The sequence below is a fragment of the Hippocampus zosterae genome, chromosome 13 (assembly GCF_025434085.1).
Source record: "Hippocampus zosterae strain Florida chromosome 13, ASM2543408v3, whole genome shotgun sequence".
Classification (NCBI taxonomy): domain Eukaryota; kingdom Metazoa; phylum Chordata; class Actinopteri; order Syngnathiformes; family Syngnathidae; genus Hippocampus; species Hippocampus zosterae.
In genome coordinates this window covers 21,960,297-21,983,648 of record NC_067463.1, presented here as the reverse complement: position 1 = coordinate 21,983,648, position 23,352 = coordinate 21,960,297, and the positions used below count along the sequence as shown (strand labels likewise).

Sequence of the window (23,352 nt, the reverse complement as noted above, 5' to 3'; positions counted from 1 at the left end):
GTAACACCGGACTGTTGAACAGCTATCCTGTATTTATGACAAAATGCTTCGGGATACACAAGACCAAATAAAAATAATAATAATAAATACAAATAAAAAGGTTTGTCATTGTGATACGAGACGGGTGGCAACTGGCATATTGGCAACCATGGGCGGGAAAAGTGGGAACACCTTTTTTTTTGGCACGGCTGGGCTTCTGTAGTTTGCTTGTTCAAATATGCTTTTCAACCCAGTACCGTCGAAACGTTTGTAGCTTGTTAAACAGGACATATAGTAAATAAAAAGAGAGAGAGAATATTTTTTTAAAGAGAGAGAATAATTTTTAAAACGTTAAGGGTGCTTGGACCCCCGATAACGGCTAAGAAACTCCGATGGTTTACTTCCTGGATAGCTCGCAAACGTCAACGTCGTCATCGTCAACGTCATCTACGTCATCATCATCAGAACCAGGCTGACGTCGCTCGTCTCCCGGCCTGCGCGTTTCACTCGGTAAAGCAAAACACTTCAAGTTTCTTCAGCCCTTGATTCGAAATCATGAAATGATTTGACAGTGTGGAAAATGCACATCAATTGATTAGGAGTCAGTTTGGTGCCTACCTTGTCAGGAAATAGCCAAAAAAAAAATCATTGATTATTGTTTATCCAAAGTAAAGTGGGTATTTTGTTGTTTTTTTGTTGTAAATCTAAGATTGATGTGCTCATTATTTGATTGAATCGGTCAGCACCGATTTGCAAAAACAAACACAGTGATTCGTGGTTGGGTGTTGCCGGAGAATGTCGATTGTCGGCTGCCAATTTCAATAAGTGCTGGATGAACTTTGACCGTCAAACATGACTTGAGATGAGGATCGTGCACGCACCGGGGGGGTCGACTGGGCCACCATTTCGATACATGAACAAAGAGCATATATACTGTCGCGTAAAAAAGTATCTTGGCCTCTCTAGGTGCACTTGACCTCGGGGCTGCCCTGCGTCCTCTGATTTTGCCACCAGTGAAGCATCTTTCTTTAAATGGGGCATTGCCGGCACCTTTGGAGGTCCCGGCGCCTTTGGAGGTCCCCGTTCTCGCTGGTCTTGCTGGCAGCAGCCTTCGCGCTCTCCTACGCCTTCTTTGCGGCACCTTCCGCGTTACAGGCCGAGTGCCCCGTCGTGTCGCCGCTATTGAGTGAGGAAAAAGCATCAACGTGAGCCGTCGTAGACAGCCCCCCCCCCATCCCCACCCCCAATTTTTCCTTTCTCTTCCTTTCCACGCATGCGCAGTTGGGCCTCAGCCCGCCAATCTCACCTTCCCGCTTTTGACTCTGGAGGCGATGGGGAATAAAAGGAGCACGTCGGTTTCGGCGGGCGGATTGTACCGTCCGCCGGACTGCCGAGCTCGGCACCGCACCGCCATCGTGGTGCCGTACCGGAAGCGGCCGACGCACCTGGGCGCTCTCCTCGACCACTTGCATCCTTTCCTGCAGCGGCAACAGCTCCACTACAGAATCTACCTGGTGGAGCAGGTGAGGAGTCGTGGCGTGGGAATCAAAATCCTCGCAAAACATCCCGACTCGCCGCGTTTCTTCCGTCTTTCAGTGGGGCAACGGCACCTTCAACAAAGGCCGACTTTATAACGCCGGCGTGAGGGAAGCTCTCCGAGACGCCACGTGGAGCTGCATCGTCTTCCACGACGTGGACCTGTTGCCCGAGGACGACCGCAATATCTACGGCTGCCGCCGAGACAAGCCCTCGCACCTTTCCGTGGCCATTGACAAGTTTGCATACAGGTAAGCGTTTTAACGTAGCTGGGGGGGCGGCCCGTTTTAGTTTGACCTTTGAATGGAATTATTATTATTATTATTTGTCGATCTCAAATAGTTTACCATTCGCTGGTTGAGTGCGAGATTAAAAAAAAAAAATTAAAATAAATCTTCTGTTGGCTGTGTCTCCCCCCCCCCCCCCCCCCCCCTCAGGCTTCACTATCCACAAGCTTTTGGTGGTGTTGTTGCAATGACCCCAGAGCAGTTCAGGAAGACGAATGGCTACTCGAACCAGTTTTGGGGCTGGGGCCAAGAGGACGATAATTTGTGGCAAAGGTAAAAAAAAAAAAAATCAAATAAAATGCGTGAAGTTATCACTTCCGAAGTGATCAACTGCTAATCTTCATCTTTGGCTACGCTCACCTTCTCTTTGAACGTTCCGCTCCGGAATGTTTTCTTGGGTTTTGTTTTCCTCGAGCTGACGTCACTCGTCTTCAGCGTGCGTGTCTCCGTAGGCTGATTGAGGATGCTGATTTTTTACATCCTCGACGGTGGGTGCGGCTAATGAGGGAATCAAATTCAAGATAAGATAAGATAAGATAAGATATCCTTTATTCGTCCCACACTGGGGAAATTTACAGCCTCCAGCAGCAAGAATGTATGTAGAAAGAAGAAAGGAGAAAGAGAGAAAAAAAAACAACAAACATCTTTCAATTAAATACAATATGAACACAATGGATAAATCGCAGTACTATTTACAATTTTACTTCACAGGAACAACAACACAACAACAACAAGAGAATAAAAAACTGAAGGCGGGTCGAATTTACTCTCACGGGGTGGGACAGACTTGTGAGCGTCTCAATCACTTGTACATAAAATAGATGTTTTTTTTTTTTTTTTGCAGTACTACCGTCTGTTTTGTAAATCGATATTCGATTTGAATGCCTTTCATTTTAGGCTAGCTTTTTACACCTGCCCAAGAGACCGCCAATGAAAATTAGCTTGATTTAGCTCAGTCACGCACATTTACACTGTAAAATTGATGACTTACGGCATTTCCCTCTCTTTTTTTTAATGAATTCATGAAAATGAAACAACAACATCCATCCCCTTTGTCCACATAACTATCTTGGACAATCTCAATGGAATTGAGGGCTTGTCGTAGTTCGCATACAAACACTGACCGCCAGCTCAAATGAACTCACCCAAAAAAAGCAAACACGGAGGCAGCCGGGGACAAAGTCCATCGTCGTCCAAAACTTCCAACGTCAATAGTTCTTCTGGAACTCGGCCCGGCAAAAAGTATCCAATACTTTTGAGTAGGAAGGGGGGGGTGGGGGGCGCCGGACGTGTCTTGACGTTCTGCTCTTTCTCTCGATCGTCTGGCGACCGGAGCAGAGTGATTCTGTCCGGCATGCAGGTGGTGCGCCCCCCAGTGGCCATCGCTCGCTACAAAATGATCAAGCACCAGAGAGACGCGGGGAACGAACGGAACCCGCGCAAGTAAGTCAAGCAAAGAGGCTTGCTGTGGTCAAACATACACCGATCGGCCTCCAACTCACTTGAACTTTTTTTTTTAGCGTCGACCTCCTCAGAAGAACCAAACTGGACTGGAGCTCGGACGGCTTCAATTCGTTGACTTACAAGCTGCTCTTCAAAGAGTTGGAACCTCTCTACACTCACCTCATGGTCGACGTCGGAAAAAAGGCCCCGTCGTATCTCCGGGGAAACACCACAACGCCTGCCTAGCCTCAATGTGGCCGAAAATTGACAAGCGCCATCTCGTTCCTGCTTTCTCGCGTTTCCTTTCCCGATTTGAACCTTATTAAAAAAAAACAGTGCTGGGATGAATTAACCTACCGTGTATGTTTTTGGAATGAAACCCGAGACACGTTTATATTAAGTGGTGAGATGAGGAGAAAATGGTTAAAACACACACACACACACACAAACAATTGTAGGGTAATTTCAATCAAAATCATTCTGATTCTCAATAATTCAATTCAATCTCAATCCCAATTAACAAACTCCTTTTAGATCCATCAATTATTTGTGGATTTGTGCCATTCCAAAAAATATTGCTTGATGTAAAAATATATATTAATATCAATGTTCAGAACACAACATTTTTTTTGCAGGAAGTAAGTCTGACAGCCAGAAGAGTCCAAGCGATTCCGTTTTCCTGCGGATGGACGAGATCCCGTACACCCGAGATGCCGGTAACTATGGAAACATTCGTATCATGAGCAATTCCTGTCAATGGCATGGACAGCACAGCAAAAATGTGCCAACAAACAAGTCAACACTGACTCGCAACCTCTATGATATGTGTGTGTGTCTGTGTGTGTGTGTCTGTGTCAAGACGTGGCTGATGTTCCCACGGTAACAGACACATCTGCTTTCATCAGCAGCTTGTCGCTCAGCCCTTCCAAGGACACACTGGGAAACAAACTCCGACTTAAACTCAGCATGCACACACACACACACACACACACACACACTATTCATTAGCCTTTTCAAATGTCTTTCTTCAATTTTTCATTCACATGCAAACACAAATCCACTCGCACAGACACATCCATGCATACTAACTACTCATATAGGCAGAAAACCAGTTCTCTACACGCACACACTATGACTCACCAAGTTATTTAATTCCATTTAAGAGTCTAATCTACGTACTATTTTGATTCCTAACTTTAATACAGCCACTTTATCAAGGCGTCACTTTATTAAGGATAATGATTGTTTTCGCCCCTTTTGTGTGTGTCTTCAGGCCACAAGAAGAGCCAAATCTCACGAGAAGATAAAGCGGATGAGTCGGCAGTAATTTCGAACGTAAAACACGATAAAACTGACAATTCGGAATAAACTGGCTGAGCAACGCAAGACCTACCGATGTTGACGGAAACGATCAAGACGTTTGGGGGTTTTTGAAGTCGCCTCCACCAGGGGCGCTGCTGCAACAACAAGGCGAATTCTGGCATACGAGAAGAAATCAAATGAGCTAATATTTGGGCTATGCTGTATGACAAAAAAAGGCACGTGTCCTTTTGATGACGTCGTACCAAAGATGTCACCACGCCGCCGGAAGTCAATTTATACCGTGAAAGGGCTCTTGCTTGGAAATGCTGCTTGCTTATATCACACTTGACTTCATTAAATCATATTTTGATACTAAGAGCTTTTTATGCTCAAAGTGTATGCGGATGGATGAATAAATGAGATGAAATATTTTTCAATAGGTCGCCTTTGCTTTTGAAAAACAATGACTATGTTCATTCTATATTTTGATTTTAAATTCATTCTGAATAGTTGCAATATTTTGAATTTCCATTCTTTTTTTTCAATGAGTGTATTTGCACGCATACAATGATCCCTTCGGTACGTTTAGCATCTCATGACATGGCATACAAATTATTTTCAGACTTATCACTCACCTTTTGCGGTCCTTGAAAGAACACGCTACTTGTCCACATAAATCCATCTACGCAGCACACTATGATCACTGCACACTGAAGAAAAACAATTCAATTTTTTTAAGTCGAGTAATTTATTTGCTTTCTCCATGGAGCACGCAACTGACAGTATATATTAGTTTAGATTTTGTGGTAAAAGGACAAACACTTCAAGCACTTTTCAAAGGCAACATCAAATGCAGAGTACTGTAGACTGCAAATGTGTGGCGCGTACAAAATCAATTGTACACATTTGCCGACGATAAAATAATGACCCGTTTCATTGGAGGTGAACACAGCAGGAGAAGAGCGTTCCGACGTATATTTGTCGTCGCATTATTACAGTGTACTTTGAAATGTGTGTGTAGCGGGAGTGACTTTACAAGACCACACAAAGCTACCCGACCCGTGACAGTAAATGACCTACGATGACGTCCTGTCGACAATTGACAGCAGCACATGGTTAACGCATCTTAGCATAGCATATCTTAGCGTGGCGATTCCCAACAGAAAAATGTACTCAATTACAAATAATGTGTCTTTGTTCATGCCAGTGACATATTTTTGTGACAGAGAGAAGACTCAAATGTTCTTTTATTACAAGCTACAATTCACGTTTGTTTTCATTCAACAGAATAATTGCTTGGTTTCTATCAGTAAATTTGACAAGACCAGGAGTCCTACAGGGGTCCAGCGAAAGCACCCTGGATTTTACAGCTCCCTCTTCACTTCCCCCCCCCCCTTCACAATTGGCTGCATATTTTTTGGGCTATCCCCCCCCCCCCAACAAAACTACTTGATGACATCAAAGCCAAGCTAACAGGAAAGTAGTAAGTCAACAGGGAAGCACGTTGAAATAACAGGACTCTTTGTTTGCGCCAGCATCCTCGTGCTGCAAAAATCGAATAATCTGTCAATCATTTATTTTTAAATGTAATCTGTCATGAAAACAGAACCCTTCATGATTACTTTTGAGTCCAAGGTTGTGTAATGATCAAGTGTTTGAGGATCATAGTTAGGGACTATTTACAGCTTCAACTACGACAGGTGTCACCAACATTTTTGAGGGTGAGAGCAACTTCATGTGTACCGATTGTGTGAAGGGCTACCAAATTGATACACGTCTGAAATAACATATTTGTCCAAAATACCTTCAATAATATGAGGATGTGTTATTTTTAATACTTGATGATTTAAATTGTCAGACTTTGATTGTGTTTCGAAATGTCTCACAGTACTGCCAATGTTTGCATTTTTAAATCATAATTTCTACTAGCAAATCACAATGTCCAGGCACTGGCGGGCTACTCAAGTGGTCTTCACGGGCTACCTGGTGCCCGCGGGCACCATGTTGGTGACCACTGAACTACGATAACGGGGCTCCCTCTAGTGGTATCCAGAATAAATCACTCATTGAGTACAGTTCAGTTGTATCTACCCTCTAAAATTCAAAACATTTGCATTTACTATACCATTAAACTGTTTGCTTTTAAAAATAATATATATATATATATATTTTTTTTTCTGATAATCAGGCGCCAATTTTCAAACTGTCCATTGTGTGGCAGTGACTGACTAGATGCAATGTATTCAATAATACTTTTTAGAAATACAACCAAAATATTGCGGGGGGGGGGTTAGGAGGTGACAGTTCCTCTGGTTATTTTGCAATTCGCATCAGGGCTATTACTTTTGATGATGTTTTTGTTTGGTGACGTGCCAGAACATTTTTCGAATGTAAAATGGATCTTTGGCTCAGTACATGTTGGGAACCATCGGCTTAGCGGGAGGAGTGAGGATGTACAACTCACACTTTCGGTGACATCAAAGATGTGGACAACGGAGAGCGGGACGGGGGACAAAACGTGCAGGGAGAAGCGGAGATGGCGTTCCCTCTCACTGGACCTGGGTGACGGCGTCGTGGATGGACTGCGCCACGTAGTCCAGGTTCTTGGAGGTGAGGCCGCACATGTTGATGCGACCGTTCGCCATCAGGTACACGTGCTTCTCTTTGATCATGTACGCCACCTGATTGGCTGCGGCGCCGAAACAAGTCAGAGAGGGAAAGATTAGACACTTGAGAGATACTTGGCTTACTTTATGACCGTGGTGGCATCCTGTCGGACATGAGAAGCAGGCTCCAAATAAGGTCCTATAAGCCACAATGTGTTTTGATCAGGTCTGTGAGAACATTTGAGTTGTAAAGGCCCAGCTATATATTGGGGGGGGGGGGTATATATATTGTCGTCTGTGCATTATTAGAAGTGACATTTGGACGACACAGATAAGGCGTTATATTGCGCCGGTGCCCTCGCCCCTTTGCAGGCAGTGTCGAGGCAGCGCCGTTTGACATTTTCTGAGACTAGCAGCAGTTGGACTAGCCAAAGCTAACAAGGCTAACCGCTATTCCGATTCAAGTACTGCGTGCAGCGTAAGCCTATTTCGACTCACGTGCCAGACATTTCTTATTAAACCTTGTTTAGGAAAAGTCGAGTCAACTCAAGGACTAGTCGACTAATTAGTTCAATTGTTCATGTGCACGTACGGTTGAGGCCGGTGAAGCTGAACATTCCGATCTGCTGGGTGATGTGGTCCCATGTTCCCGGGGTGCCCAGGGACAGCAGCTTCAACTTGAGCTGGTCCCGCATGAGGAGCACACGATCGGCCATCGTCTTCACGTTATCTTGCCTGCGGAGAAAAGCAACACATTAATGGGGGGGCAAACGCGTATATGCCACATAAGAAAGTGCTGTAGTTCCTCAACTGCCCTGTAGGTGTCAGTAGGTAGGCTTGGAGGCTCGTGAAGGCCTTTCTATTTTCTTGGGGGGGGCCTATTATAAACAATGGAAACGCACCATTCCGCAAAGAGCTGGGGGCAGTTGAGGGTCTTGCTGACGATGCGAGCGCCTTGCGAGGGCGGGTTGGACCAGGTGGTCCTCACGATCTTCTCCATCTGAGACAGGACGCGGCCCAGGTTGTCGCCGTCTCGCGCCACCACCGTCAGGTTGCCCACCCGCTCGTCTGAGGAGAGGTAAGGGAGTCGGGGGTTGTTCTTCACGAGGTCCAGAGCTGATGGACTCGGGGTCACGTCGCTTGACTCGATTCAAACCCAAGTCGCTATTTAGAAAGTAAATTTGGAATGAACACCTCGACGTGTACTCACTGTAGAGGCCAAAGTTCTTGGAGAAGGACTGAGCCACAAAGAGTTCAAAGCCCTGAGACACAAAGAAGCGAATGGCCCACGCGTCTTTCTCCAGAGAACCCGAGGCGAAGCCTTGGTAGGCCGAGTCGAAAAAGACAAAAAGATTCCTGTTCTGGAGAGCAAGAAAACAAGAGAGGAGAACATCAAGGCAAGAGGGAAACAGTCAAGTGGCTTTTTCATGCTCTGAAAAGAGAAGGAGACCTTCATGATCTCGGCGATCTGCCTCCATTGGCCCTGATTGGGATCGGTGCCGGTGGGGTTGTGAGCGCAGGCGTGGAGCACAAAAATGGAACCTTCTGGAGCTTGCTGTTCAAACACACAATCGACACGGATGCTTTAACTGAGGTTTCTCTTGATACACACGATAAGCTCAAGTGGAATGCTGAAAAAGCGTTGCGGCTAAACAATTAAGATGGAAACTCCAGGAACAGTTTGGAAAAGCCCGACCATTGAGATGGTCCCTTATCCTTAAATGATCTTCTGTTCTGGCGGGAGTCTCAAAAGTTGCCTTTGAAGGTTCAGAAATGTCACAAAGTCGACATTGAGTACCACACCCTAGCCTCACCCTGGTGGTCACGGTAATTAAAGCCTAAATCAGAATTTGCATGACATAGAAGCTCCTGAAGCGGGGGTGCGGCAAGAGGATGTTAGCACCGCATTAACACGCCTGCGGATTGCGAAATTGCGAAAATGACCGCTGGCTGAGAATGCGCCGTTTTTAAAAACAAGGTCACCTCAAGGTCATCCAGCAAGCCTCTGAGGTCCAGACCTCTCTTGGCGGCATCCCAGTAGCGGTACGGACGGATGTCCTTGAACCCAGCGTCGGCAAACACACCGTTGTGGTTCGCTGAGATAAAAAAACAAACAAAAACAATATACATTTGAAGTCATACGTCATACATGTTTACAGCACACGTGTATGTGTCAGCATCCGCACACCCCAGGTCGGCGCAGACACGTAAACAGGAGTGGCTGTGTTGTTGACGCCATTGTGCCAACGCCGCAAGAACTCGGCCCCGATCCTCAGGGCGCCCGTGCCACCCAGAGACTGGACTCCCCCGACCTGAAGCGGAAAAAAAACCCCCCCACCAGTGGTGACTATAACGTACACAAAGAATAATACATATATACTTGCATGCTAACGGATAGCATGCAAACAAATGACCTTGTGCTTCAATCGACAGGCGCAAGCATGCTAACGCCTCCCAAGTTGGTTGAAGGCTAACGCGCTAAAACTTGAGATGTCAACAAAGCAAAGTCAAAAACAGAAAAAGGGCAGATTGACAAAAATTTGTGCAGCAGCAGACAAATAAGGATTTGATATCTTGCCCTGCGGGCGGGCGCTACTGCAAATGAGAACTGCTAAAATGCTAATTCAGCAACAGTAGATGCGATCGTATCTATGTGGCAAGATAGCATACGTGGTAGAAAAAGTGCAAAGGCACATTGACAAGTTTTAATAACGACTCGATAATTGCTCACATATTAAAAGACAAAAAAATAAAAGTGATTGAAAGGATTGATCGGGCTTTGACATTTTGTTCTGTTGTCACTCTCCTCGGATTTGTAAAATGCAAACATGCTAGCAGCTACACAACGACGGTAATGTCGGTAGAGAAAACAGCAAGACTTTATAGCTTACCTTTTTTTTTCAGCACTCTTTGAAATGCGAACGTATTGAATGTTAACATTCATTAGGCTAACATGTAGCAAAATAGCAACCGCAGTTCAAAAATGTGCAGGCACATCGATCGGGTTTCAACGTCGGATCCCGTTTCAAATGAGAATGATTAAAAGCTAAGCTGCTAACTGCTGCTACGCTAACATAGAGCAAAAGGCATTGTGGGTCGAGAAAGCACGAAGAATGTTGCTTCGCAGCGTTTAGTCAGGGATTAACGTGCTTACAGTTAGCCGCACAGACTCACCCTGCCCTCCTTGACGGCAGGGCTGTCTTCTCCCAGGGCAACCTTGGAAGCGGCCGATCGGAATTCTGGCAGCCCGAGGATGGGCAGGTACTCGTGGTTGAGGCTCGTGTCCTCCACGATGAGGCGCTCCACCTTCTTCACCACCGGCAGAACCCACGGCTGAGAGTCATCGGTGCGGTAGGCTGAGGGAGACCGCAGCAAAACAGCTTCACTTCCTGTCACGTGGCAAAACGGATGCCGACCCGCAACGCTTTGTTTTTTTTCCGAGGTCCGACTAGGATTGGCGAGGGGCGGGAAATGGGTTGCAGTTTATTTTTAATGCCCACGGAAATTTAAAAGAGGGACTTTTGGAAGGAGTCCTAATTTGAAACTTTGACATCGGAATTAATAGGGAATGTCAGCAAATTGAAGCATAAAGTGTATTTTTTTTGTCCAAAACATCGTGGCAGGAAGTCCTCGTGTCCCCACCGTCAGAGAGCAAATGAGTGCGTGAAAGAGAGGATGTGCCGAGGTTGCTGGGAACTAAACCGAGCGATTTTGACCTCCGAGGAACTTGTGGCGTGTGGACATGAGTCTGTATCGTGTGACAGCACAGTGGGTTGGGAAAAGAGCAAAGCAAAGAAAGCAGCTGCTCGCCAAAAGCGCTCGCGGGTGAACGTAGACATGGGGAGTGCTTTTTGGCAGCAAGAGGCTACTGTAAGAGCCTGGGCATGCATAACCGTCTTTCTTGCTAGCTAATTTAAAAAAAAAAAAAAAACATGAAGAAGTTGGCTGCAAGGCAAAGGTTTAACATTGCTTCACCCGGCAACAATTAAAGTAAGATGAATTGCTTTGTGATTATTCCTCTGATCGGGTTCCAAAAACAAGTTTGTTGGATCAGGAATTTGTTTTGCTAGGCTACTGCCAATGTTGACAAAATACTCATTAAATTCAGTTGCTACTTCTGCAGTTTTTTTCCTAAATAGTATTTTTGCTTTTGATAAAATACACTGGATAGTCATTTTTTTTAGGACTATTTCTGATTACTTGGTTAAGTATTTTTCATATTTCTAGTGTGTTACTTTTATTCTGCTCTAATAGTGCATGATAATGATCTCTTTTACTGGTTCTTATAATATTTACTAGTTTATTTTTATAGGTCTTATATTTTTTTCTGCTTCTTCAGTTCTCAATTTTAAAAACAATTTATATAAATCGTTTTTCTTTTTACATGCGTTTTCTATGCCTTTCGTTATCCATGGCTTACTTGGGTCTTTATACTTTTTGGAGACTTTAGTTAATGGAAAATGTTTATCATATAGGGAGATTATGGTAAATTGAAATACTTCAAACGCTGTAGTTGGGTCTTCGTTTGAGTAGACCTCGGTCCAGTTTTGTTTTTCTAGGTCTTTCTAGGTCCACTTTCCATTTTTTGATCAATCTTATTTATAATTATGTTATCTATTAATGTGGCCGTGTCAACTGTTATTCTGCCAGGTTTCAGGATTACTGGCAAAAAGTTCTAATTTTAACACACACACGTTGAATTCGTTACGTGACTGTATGATTTGGCTAAAAATGGGATTATCCCAAGTATTTTCGCCGATGTCAAATTTTCCTGTTTTGCCACGTGACCCTTGAATGCAACTCGGCCGGGCTCTCTGAATGGGACCAGCTAGCTTTTTTTGTAGCATCGTTAGCTCCGCTTACCTCCGACGCCGAGGTTCACTTTCTGTGGGTGGTTGTCCTCGCGGAAGTCGGCGGACAGCTTGAAGACCGCCACTGGAGGCGCCTGCGGGACGTCGCCGAATACAGACATGATTGTGGAGTTGAGACAGAAGGACGTCCGCAAGGGTTCAGGAGGGAGGCAGGCAGAGAGATAAATCGGGGACCGATTTCACCTTCACGAATAAGGACAGACAGAGGTGCAGCGGACCAGCCAATGAAACGCCTCCTTACACGTGACGTGTTTTTTCCAAACCCAATGGGAAGTCAACCAGGAACTACTCTGTTGATTTGCGTGTATTTCAATTCAAATACATTTTGGATTAAAATGTTGGGTTTTCATTGCAAAATACGACATATTCACTATCAAATACAAAAGAGGTAGGTTTAATTAATTTGTGTCTTTTCTCCTTAACACTAGGCGAGAGTGGCACAAATCAAGGTCGAAGTAACAACATTTTACCACTAGATGTCTCTATAATCACCTAAGACTGAAGATCAAATCACTTTCACGTTGTTCACTCATGACAGTACTTTGAACCGAGATCAAATACATTCAGTGTTTTGGATGACATGATTACTTCCTGGCAATTTCCAAAAAGCAATTACAGTTTGATTGTCAGAGGTTGTCAGAGAGAATTAATTAAAAATACTTTTTTTAATTATCGTGCTTGTAAAACAATCTTACATCACAATGAGAGATGTCTTGAATATGTTTACTCTCCTGGGAAGCAAAAAAAGCAGCTCTCAGTAAGGCTGCCTTATATGGACTCCCCCTAAAAAAAAATTTTTTTCCTCACAAAAATATGATTTTCAATTTGAACTGACTTTTCCCCTTTCGTTTATGGAAAAATGTCTAATAAATTATGAAAAACAATTTTCGCTTTGTTTTTTCCACCCCCACTTTTCTTTTTTTTCTCTTGGCACCAAACACGTTTTTAAACGTTTCAAATTATTTTCTCATGAAGATTTGTAAAGGTCAAGGAAGGTGACCTCGACAAAACAGTTGTGGTTTAGAAGCGTACACTTGGGCTCCAAATTTTGATCACCATTAAATAAAGTCTCTTTTGTTATCATATGCAAAATATTACGAAATTTATAGTAGTGTTATGTAGTGGGAATTAAAGATGCTTTCTTGACAAATTGTTGCTTTGGGGGTCAGAAAAATTGCTAAGGTGGCAACACTGACGATGCTTTTGCCAACTATCTTCTTTCTGTTTGCAGCCATGTTATTAGGATAAACAATGCATATCATCAACAACCCGCCTTGTATATAATTAACACTTTGAAAATCTAATCATGAATAAAAATTCATATTATTCTTCAAAATCCAATCATCAGTCAGCCTCATGATGAAGTAATGCCATAACAATAACAGGCGCAAACAATACAAATGTATAAAAAGTCAGTAGATAGTGGGGCCAAATGAAACGGTTGGTGGCGTGTTTATGATTTTGAAGTAACGTCTAAACAAATGAAGGAAGGTGTAAATTACTGTGCGTCAAAATAAACATTCAGGTGCCTTTCCTGGCTTGTCAGACGTTCTCAAGTGTTTGATGAATGGCTTAGAGGCTCCTGCTCCCAGTGTGCACGTGCGCACACACACACACACACACACACACACACACTTAGTACCACTGATAAAACCATGAATTTTATTTTGAAAAAGGAGCCCAGAATTTGTCCCTGCAGCCCTTATGATAATGGAGGCTAAAACACTTTTTTGGAATGGGGTGCGGGGGGGCAGATTTAAACACTCTTGACCTGTCACTCTTCTTCTTTGTCCTTTCGCTCTCCACAAACAAAAACAAGACAATGTGGTTGTCAGGTCCAGTTTCAAAGATGGAGATGATGGAGTCCATTAGGCCTCGTGGATCACCTAAGAAAAAGCCAAAACTATTTTCTTCACTCTGGACTGTGTTGAGTTGACTTGTGGTCAGCCTATCAGTTAAGTGAAGCTGCGAGGGGGACCACTTATTGGCACCCTACTGTCAAGGTATTAATTAAAGGACATTTTCTAAAGGTGTAAACGGGATCACCTTCTGTTGGGGTTTTGACAAGGCTTGGTAAAGTTGCGGGGGACTTCCTGTTTTCGGAGTAGTGATAAGTGGATGTTCACTTACAAATGTCTGCATCCACATGCTCTTAAGTTAATCTTTTTTGTTAGGAGGAGCAATCGTTGACAACTAAAATGAGGATCGTTTGCATTGAATGATCTATATATCGATTGATCTGTACGTAGATCCGCTAACACTGAAAAAAAAAATACATTTAAAAATACAACCAAATAATTTCAAAAATGTTGACCTTCACGGCTGATGCAAAATGCAAATATAAAATAAAACAAATGTCATCACCCCTAATTGTTTAGAGTGGAAAAAAAAACCAATACCAAACTAGGCGGGAATTAAAAGTGAGCGCAAAGAAACTCTGAACATGTACTTTCCCATTCTGTAATGGTGGTGGATGCGACTCCCCGGCAGAGGCCACGTTTGTTATTTGTGAAAACTATTGTCAGCAGCAGCTCCTGTGGCAGGAAGTGCACTTGTACGACGCACTACAGTATGTATACACGCCGTGTTGTCGATGATGGATGACTCCCACTTGAGGATGGACGAGCGACCTTTCCTATTCCTAAATCAGCGGCCTGTCGTCAAGGAAGTAAACAGCGTCTGCTGGAGTCTGCGTGTGGGAAACCATTTGTTTTCATTCGACGCTCACGTAAATAAATTACAAAAGTCCCACGTCGGCGTTTTCAGGTGCAGAACGACTGTTCGGCGGGGAATATTTGGAGGGATTCGCAGACAAACCGTCCGGCGATAAACATGAAGCAGACAGAGATCATCAAGAGTCGAGAAACATGCTAACACCGGATGCTAATACCCGATAATGGACAATGCTAGCACACACAATGCTCATATCTGAAGTTATTGCATAGTGGTAGCGATATATATGTATGCTAATACAAGATGCTAAAACGTGGACGCTAGGGAAACAAGCTAATAGCGATGCTAATATAGGACAAAAAAATGAATGCTTAAGTACAATGTGTGATGGGAAATGTATACGGCTTAAAATGCTAGTGCGCGCCGCAGATTTATGAAGCTGACATGCAATGCTAAGATGCTAATAACGTACATGTATCACCAAATGGCTGGCTAACACGAACACACAAACACACACACATAGAGGACAAGCCTGTGCATGACATGGGTGCCTCGACATTGCACTGTGTGTTTACATGTTCAATCACATGTGGTGACCTGTTGCGCTCCCAGAAAGCAGCATGGTAGTGTGTATGTGTGCGTGTGTGTTTACTGACATTTGCCTGGGACCTCGTTGACCTGCGTCGGATTAGCAGCTAATCATAGCACACAAACAAATAAACACACACACACACATGACAACCAAATGCTCAAAGATGAGCAAGATCTGAGCTAAACAACGCTAGACTTCACTAAACTTAACAGAATTAGACTATGTTCAAGCGAGCCAAACTACAAATACCTCATTTAAATTCAACTAAAATTTACTAAGATATTAAACCCCGATTTAAAAAAAAGTTACAGCTAGCTAGGTGACTCCGAGGCTACTTAAGATACTGCTAAGCTACTAAGATAAGACAAATTCAAGTAGATAAGATACGCTAGTCAGAAAAAAAACTAGCTAAAGTAAGCCAGACTATATCAACCAAGCGTAGCTAATTTACAGCTAGCTAGGTGACTCCGAGGCTACTTAAGATACTGCTAAGCTACTAAAATAAGACAAATTCAAGTAGCTAAGATACGCTAGTCAGAAAAAAAACTAGCTAAAGTAAGCCAGACTATATCAACCAAGCGTAGCTAATTTACAGCTAGCTCGGTGACTCCGAGGCTGCTTAAGATACCGCTAAGCTACTAAGATAAGACAAATTCAAGTAGATAAGATACGCTAGTCAGAAAAAAAAACTAGCTAAAGTAAGCCAGACTATATCAACCAAGCGTAGCTAATTTACAGCTAGCTAGGTGACTCCGAGGCTACTTAAGATACTGCTAAGCTACTAAGATAAGACAAATTCAAGTAGATAAGATACGCTAGTCAGAAAAAAAAACTAGCTAAAGTAAGCCAGACTATATCAACCAAGCGTAGCTAATTTAACTTCCCACATTTATTCTAACATTGACAATAATATACAACTAAAATAAGCCAAACGAAATGAAGCAAACAGACACAAAACCAGGCCTTCAGAGTGACGAGCCCATTATTTCATGTGGACCCACAGAAGGCACATAACAGGGGCTAGCTACAATACTAGCATACACGCACGCAACACAGAAGAGGGCCTCGCTAGTCCGCTAGCTCGCTCCCTCGCCCCTGGTTCGGCGTTGTTGCCATCAAAGATGTCACTCATAAACCTTTTCTGTCACGTGTGGGCCACGTAATTACAACACCTCGGGGGAAGTTAGCCGTTACGTAAACGCAGTGGCACATTATTTCACCGGCGGCGCGCTATACAAACAACTGAACGCAGTCGTGTTCCAGCTACGAGTCGAGCAAGGGCATGTTTGGAGCTTCCGACATCTGACAGCACGTCATTTCTATTTTCATTTGGCAGGGACTCGAAAATCAATCTCATTCTCTCCGTGTCATCACCCAAGAACCAGTCGCGGTTTGTGTGCGTGTATTTGAAACCGTGCCTATCTGACAAAACACCCCCGCGTGTCAAAGTAGATTATTTGGAACATAGCGAACAAGAAATGACGCTCGCGTTTCAGCGCTCTTGTTTTAGTTCTCCGTGTATCATGGTATCCTGGTGTCACGGTATCACCTGGACGGCCCACACCTTGCTACTCTTAAGTCCCGGCAGCTCATTACAAGACCAATTACAAACTTTTATTGTAATGTGAGCAGAGCACACGCATGCACAACTTTACACACACACACTCACACACACAAATTTATTAATAAAGCATTGTCTGAGATAAATCTCCGCAACTCCTTCAAATTAAAAGCAAATATCTTATACAAGCATGACAATTCTCTATTTTGTAATTGAATCCGTGTCTGTCAAGGGAACCTTCTCCCCCCCCTCTGCATCTCGTGCTCTCATTTTATCTTGTCGGGAGGTGGTGAAGGCCAGCGCAATCAGCATTTTCAGCAGCTACACGGAGTACAGAATAGCGCATGGGCAGGAACTTTGCTTATCTGCAAAACAACTCGTCGGGATTCAATTATAGGAACGGTTACTTCCATTTAGCGCTGTTATGGGACGAATAAAAGATATCTTATCTTATCTTATCTTATCTTATCTTAAATTCCCATGACAAAACTGAATCAGGTGGAAAAATGCACGTCCCAAACTTATTAATTATAATAGCATTGGGTGTGATCTCTTTATCTTTTTTTTAAACAAGAGATTGTTTTAATTATATATATTTACATATACACACAATATTTTTTTTATTTTTTTGTGACTCTGCTGTTGTGTGGCCGGCCGAGATGATCCGAGCATGGAAAAAGAAAAAAAAAAGACGACGAAAAAGACATCTGGCGCCTTCAAGAATGACAGCAGACAAGAGGTGTCACCTTTCCTATTGTTGACTACACACACACACACACACACACACACAGGAGTATATTCACAATACAAAAGGACTACATATAAAGTACAAACACAATGTAAATGTGTTCTTCGCCAAATAAAATCTGAAAGCAACTGAGCCCAAGCGCAGAAACAAACAGAACAAAAGCAATCTAACAGGCAAATGCTCGCCAACCATTGAACGAAGCACAACCCAATGAAAATTGAACCAATTAGAACCAAAGCCAGAAAACACAGACTTTTGAGGGGGCTGGAGGGACTGTCCATCATAGCTTTTAGCTTAGCGAGCGTCCTCCTGTTGCCCACCTCCTCCAGAATGTCCACAGTCAATCATAATGGCCCTCACAAGGGGAACGGAAATGTCGCCCACCACGAAAATGAGTCGGACACCCCGAACAAGAAAGAAGAAAAGGAAAACAGCCGGACAAATCCGTCAACAACTACAAGGAGATGAACAGGAATAGAAAGCAGAACAACATCAAAAGGAGAAAGAAGCAGAAGAGAAAAACGAAAAAGTGTGGAGGTCAATCACGGAGGAGGACAAACGGGTCACTTCCTGTCTACACGCACAGATCACATGACCCCCCCCCCGACTATCCCCCCCCACCATCGCCACAACCTTCACATTTTCTTTCTGTCCTTCCCAATATCTTCCGGTGGACTTTTTGTGATTGGACCCGCCCATGTCCAACCCCCCCACTCCCCGCTCAGGCCCGCCCTCCTTCCCACTTCGGGAATTGGCAGCGTCCCTCAGAACACATCAGGATCGTGGACTGTTCAGGCGGACTGCCGTGCACCCGTGCCCGCCATGGGGTCTTGAGAGCTGGTGGTGGGGGGGGGGTCAAAGGGGGGGAGGTGGCGAGGGGTCATGATGATGACGATGCTCCAGACCTCCACGCCTTTCTCCGTCAAAGACATCCTAAAAGCGGGACAGGAGTACCCCTCGGTTCACTACCGGAGCCCCTCGCCGTCCTCCTGCATGCTGACCCGGGACAGCCCCCGGGTTCCCTCGGCCCCGGCGCCGCCCTTCTTGGACCCTGGACGCATGGTGTTCCTCAGCGCCCCGGAGGAGGACGAGGGCGAGGGCGAGGAGGAAAACGGACCGACGGCAGACGAGTACTCCGGGGGGGCCTGCCGGGGGCCCAAACGGGAGTCCCCCATTGGCAAGGATCAGCAGGAGAGCAGTGAGTCTTCTTCTCCTTGCTTGACACAGGGACAAATTTTGACACATGGGCCAGGACAATTGTACATGCAATAAAAGTCAAACCTACACTTAGATTTGTTCTTGATTTTACTGCTTGGTGCTTTCTACCGCATTTATTACCGATTTGTCTTACTGTTTATTGTGCTCCATGTACAGCACTTTGTATGCAGCGATGGCTGTTTGAAAGTGCTCCAGAAATACTCTTGACTTGACTTGACTTGACATGGGCCAGTAAATGTATGCATGGACAATGCCAATTCTTATTTATAATTTATATAACCAACTTAATAATACTCCCCAAAACAATTGAAGGTTAAAAAAAATCAAGGTTTGCAGGTTTGAGTTGGCTTATTGAACGCATGGGCCACATTTGACCCATGGGCCATATTCAGTGGACAGTGGAGAGCACACATTTGGTTTGCTCTTGATTTCAGTCAAGTGGGATTGTTTAGTCCTGCAAGAGTCTGGTTTGGATGGGGGGGTAGGGGGGGGGGGACGAGCCCAAAGTGAACAAGCATCAAGTTAAAGTGTGCACTTTGCAATAGCAATAAACACCTCATTGTGAACAAAAATACAAGATGGGGAGAAAAAAAAGTCAAAATCGATATTGAGAAGGTGCTGCAAGTTGTCAACGTATTTAAAAAAATGTAGAACAAAAAGTCAGAAGTGATTTGCTTTGGATAACATAAGTAGCCATTTTTCAAAAAGTGTCACTGTCTATTTCATTTAAGGTCAATAAGAACGAATACACTGTAAAGTGGCAGTGAGAAGGTTATGATTATTATTATTATTATTATTATAGTTAAGTTGCATATTCCTTACACTATTTTCGACACAAATCTTTAAAAGGTTGGTGATGAGCTTGTGTGTGTGTGTGTGTTTTTTATATTAACACATTTGTGTTTTTTTGCACTTTTCACACACTACGTATTTTTTGCTATACATTTTTAAACGAAATCGTTTTTTAAATGTTTTCAACCACAATGTTGTACTTTTTTAAAAATTGATAGTTTTGAACTCACTTTTGTATTTTGATCAATTATTAGACGTATGAAGGATATTCTGACATTTTTAATCGTGGTGTATTTCATTCGAACATTTTTTTACACGATTATGCTTTTGTTTTTGTTTTTTAACTTCACGACTGCACGTTTGTGTATATTAGCGGACCTACTTATTTCACGTCATCGTTTTTTTTAAACATGTGATTGTGTTATTATTTTTACCATTATGATTATTTTGATGATATTAATTCCTGATTGTGCATTCGTCCAAAAGGCAAGCACGGGGAGGCTCCGTCATCCCTGGCCGACGTCTCCTCGGAGGACGTCCGGCCGAAGCCGCGCAGCCGCCGCCGGCCCCGCGTGCTCTTCTCGCAGGCTCAAGTGCTGGAGCTGGAGCGTCGCTTCAAGCAACAGCGCTACCTGTCAGCGCCCGAGCGGGAGCACCTGGCTTCGGCCCTCGAGCTCACCTCCAACCAGGTCAAGATCTGGTTCCAGAACCGCCGCTACAAGTGCAAACGGCAGCGACAAGACAGGACCCTGGAGGCGCTCGGGCCGCACCACCAAGCCCCGCCGCCGCCGAGGCGTGTGGTCGTGCCGGTGCTCGTACGAGACGGGAAACCGTGCCTCGGCGGCGGAGGCTCGACTCACAGCTATTCGAGCGCCGCCTCGCCGTACGGATTCGCTGGGGGCTACCCGGCCTACGCGTACGGCGGCCCCGCGTATCACCAGAGCAACTCGGGCTGCGTGTACGGCGGCCTGCCTGGGCCTGGCCCGGGGCCGGGGCCGGGGCCTACCTCGGCAGGCTGCCCCAACGCCTTCGTCAACTTGGGCGGACTGCAGGCACCCTCGGCGCAGCCCCACAACCACCAGGGGGGCATCCGGGCCTGGTAGTGGAAGGAGGCCGTGGCTGTGGGGGTGCGTTTATTCCTTCATTTACGCGGTGTGTGACGTCATACCTTTGGAGAGGTGGCGAGAGGACTGGTGGTGGATGCGAGTTTTGAAACACTTTTGTTGCTTTTTTGTTACAGAGACTTTCACGTGCATTCTAATAAATGAGGAAAAAAAACTACAAAATTGCAATGGGTCAGTATTTTGTCTTGAGTCCATCGTGGATGCTCAAGTCCGTCCGCAAGAGCCTGTTTTCGATGTCTCCCTCCTTCATCACACCTGATTCAAATGTTCACGTTCGTTATCGGGCTTCTGCAAAGCTTTGATGATGAGCTGAACGAAAAATGTCGTTTTCGTTATTTTTGTCAATTTTGATTTTTTTTTGGTGGTTTTATCGTTTCCATTTTGTTGCTTGGTAGTTCTAGAAGATCTATTTTTTGTTTGTCACATTCTGTCTTCTTTTTTTGTGAATTTGTTGTTTGCTTTGCTCATAAATTGGTTTTTTTTCACCAGATGTTTTTCTTTTGTGGGCCAATTTGCTCATCAAACTCAATTTCTTTCTGATCCCATTGTTTTTGTTAATAAATGTGTCGTTTTTGTAGATGTGTTACTTTTCTTCAACAGTGAATTTGTAGTTTTACAAAATTTTGTATAAAGCTTTATTGTTTTCATTTCATAGAACATTTGTTGTTTTCTTCTTATTCTAAAAACGAGATAACCCCTCACCCTTGGCGCTCGCGGCCGTTTGTCCCGGTATGAGAAAAAAAAATACAGGAGGGAGTGGACAGCTCCATTTTGGGCCGCTCCATTGAGAAAGTGGCGCCATTTAAAAGCACCCCACAGCTAGAATAGGGAAGGCGGGGGGGGGGGGGGGGGGGGGGGGAGACATGCCCCTCTGCCCAAGACAAAGACAAGCTCGCACATTGACGCCCTCGTAATGTTCCCACCGTGGTTTTTGCCTTTTTGTTCCCGCCACTGTGAAGGTCCAAGGTGGTGGTGGGGCGGTTACCGGCGCAGGCACGGGGGGCGGGCAGTCCAGTGGGGGTCTCGCTCGTGAATGAGGGAGCATTATTGCTACAAATTGTACCATTTATCCCAGTGGAGAGGGAGGGAGGGGGAGTACAAGTGCGGGTTACAAGGGTCGCTTCATTATGTGGCTTTATGTTTTGTGGGGTTGTTCTCACAGCTAGCACTTCAATCCATTTAGTTCATTACAAAGGAGAATAAAAGCGACTTTAATTGGGCAAGTGAGGTCATTAACACGAGACCACAAGTTCCATTTATGAAAAGGAAAATTGTTTTTATTTCCTTAATTGTCGTGAAGGTAGACTTTTTCATACGAATGATATATATGTACCGGTATATGAAAAAAATTTCACTTGCGGTTCCGGTTGCTGGCAGTGTCCTCTTGTGTCTTAGAAATCAAAGTATATATAAAAATACTGGAACTGAAAATAAACACTTTCAATAAAACCGTAAAAAAAAGGCCAATTGATAATATTTATATAATATATAATATATTAGATAATAATTTATATTTAAAAAGAAGACATGTACACGAATCTGAACCGGAAGTGCTTCGATTTTTTTTGCCGAATATGGCGGTTACACTTATTTATCACGTACTAAAGACACATTTGACTTTTTATTGCTCGTGTGGCAGCAATTCGCTTTCCTACCTGTATTGTGTCATCGAATATTTGGTTCTGTTGGTGTATTGCTCGACTTTTTTGTGTTTATTTTCCCTCTGGCGAAATGTGTTGTAGATCCTTTTTACAGTTTTGTTTGCTTTACGAGTTGGTTCCATTTTGTTTTATTTCTGTGTATTTTCATTGGTTTTCTGTCTTATTTTTCTATTTAGGACATTTTACTTTCATTTGAGTCTTGTTTTTTTGTGCTGTTGCTTCTTTATGGCTCTTGGATTTTTGTGTATTTATTTTGTTCATAGGAAATTTGTTTTATGTGGGGATTTTGTTCGTTTTATTTTTGAGTGCATTCTGCACTGCATTTTTGAGAAAATTTAAAAATACACAGTAGGTGTGCTGTTTTTTAACGTTTTTTTGGTGTACTGTTTTTTTCGTAGATGTTTTCCTTTCATAGTGTATGGTCGCTTTGGCGAGTGCATTTTCATGTTTTTTTTTTTCTTGAGTCATTAACATTTTTGCAGCACACCTTGTTTTTCCGCAATCGGTGATTTGAGAAGTAAACAAAAGCAAAATGATTCGAAGAAAATGAAAAGACGACGAAAAAGTAGTAATGCAGTCGGTGATAATTTGGCAGCAGGTCAATTCATGAGACTACTCGGCGCTCATTAGTCACTAACAATCATGTGCAGCTCAATTATTAACACACTAAGGGCTGATAATTAGTGTATCACTTATTGATTAGTTCCCTAAACCTCCAGACCTTCAGCATTGTTTTTTTTTGTCCTTAAAACAACTTGCCACATGTTAATGAATTGGAAATGTGATTGGTTCAAGAAACATCGTCGCTGCGAATTGAATTCGGATCGTGAAGGCTCCTGGCAGATTAGATTGCCATAACAACACACAGAGACTGAAATCTGATTGGACAAAAAAAAGTCCACAAGAGAAACGCCACAAAAGGACAAAATGAAGAGAATAGACCGTTGGGAGTAATTCAA

The 23,352-nt window shown here is 43.8% G+C and overlaps 3 protein-coding genes across 3 annotated transcripts; 2 read left to right on the top strand and 1 right to left on the bottom strand.

Annotated features, from left to right (window-relative positions):
* Nucleotides 1–31: 31 nt before the first annotated feature.
* On the top strand, nt 32–3,597 carry LOC127613558 (beta-1,4-galactosyltransferase 3-like). The gene is made up of 7 exons (XM_052084658.1): nt 32–489; nt 946–1,165; nt 1,261–1,502; nt 1,576–1,766; nt 1,953–2,075; nt 3,141–3,245; nt 3,323–3,597. Exons 2-7 carry the CDS (start codon nt 1,012–1,014, stop codon nt 3,489–3,491), a joined length of 984 nt encoding a protein of 327 aa, XP_051940618.1. The 5' UTR covers nt 32–489; nt 946–1,011; the 3' UTR covers nt 3,492–3,597.
* A 2,339-nt stretch (nt 3,598–5,936) lies between these two features.
* On the bottom strand, nt 5,937–12,238 carry LOC127613549 (aspartate aminotransferase, cytoplasmic-like). The gene is made up of 10 exons (XM_052084645.1): nt 12,017–12,238; nt 10,328–10,509; nt 9,342–9,465; nt 9,137–9,249; nt 8,604–8,708; nt 8,364–8,514; nt 8,056–8,221; nt 7,746–7,888; nt 6,560–7,236; nt 5,937–6,232 (listed from the first exon to the last, which is right to left on the bottom strand). Exons 1-9 carry the CDS (start codon nt 12,123–12,125, stop codon nt 7,097–7,099), a joined length of 1,233 nt encoding a protein of 410 aa, XP_051940605.1. The 5' UTR covers nt 12,126–12,238; the 3' UTR covers nt 5,937–6,232; nt 6,560–7,096.
* Nucleotides 12,239–18,370: 6,132 nt separating this feature from the next.
* On the top strand, nt 18,371–21,389 carry LOC127613923 (homeobox protein Nkx-2.3-like). The gene is made up of 2 exons (XM_052085218.1): nt 18,371–18,796; nt 20,095–21,389. Exons 1-2 carry the CDS (start codon nt 18,481–18,483, stop codon nt 20,709–20,711), a joined length of 933 nt encoding a protein of 310 aa, XP_051941178.1. The 5' UTR covers nt 18,371–18,480; the 3' UTR covers nt 20,712–21,389.
* The last annotated feature ends 1,963 nt before the right edge of the window (nt 21,390–23,352 follow it).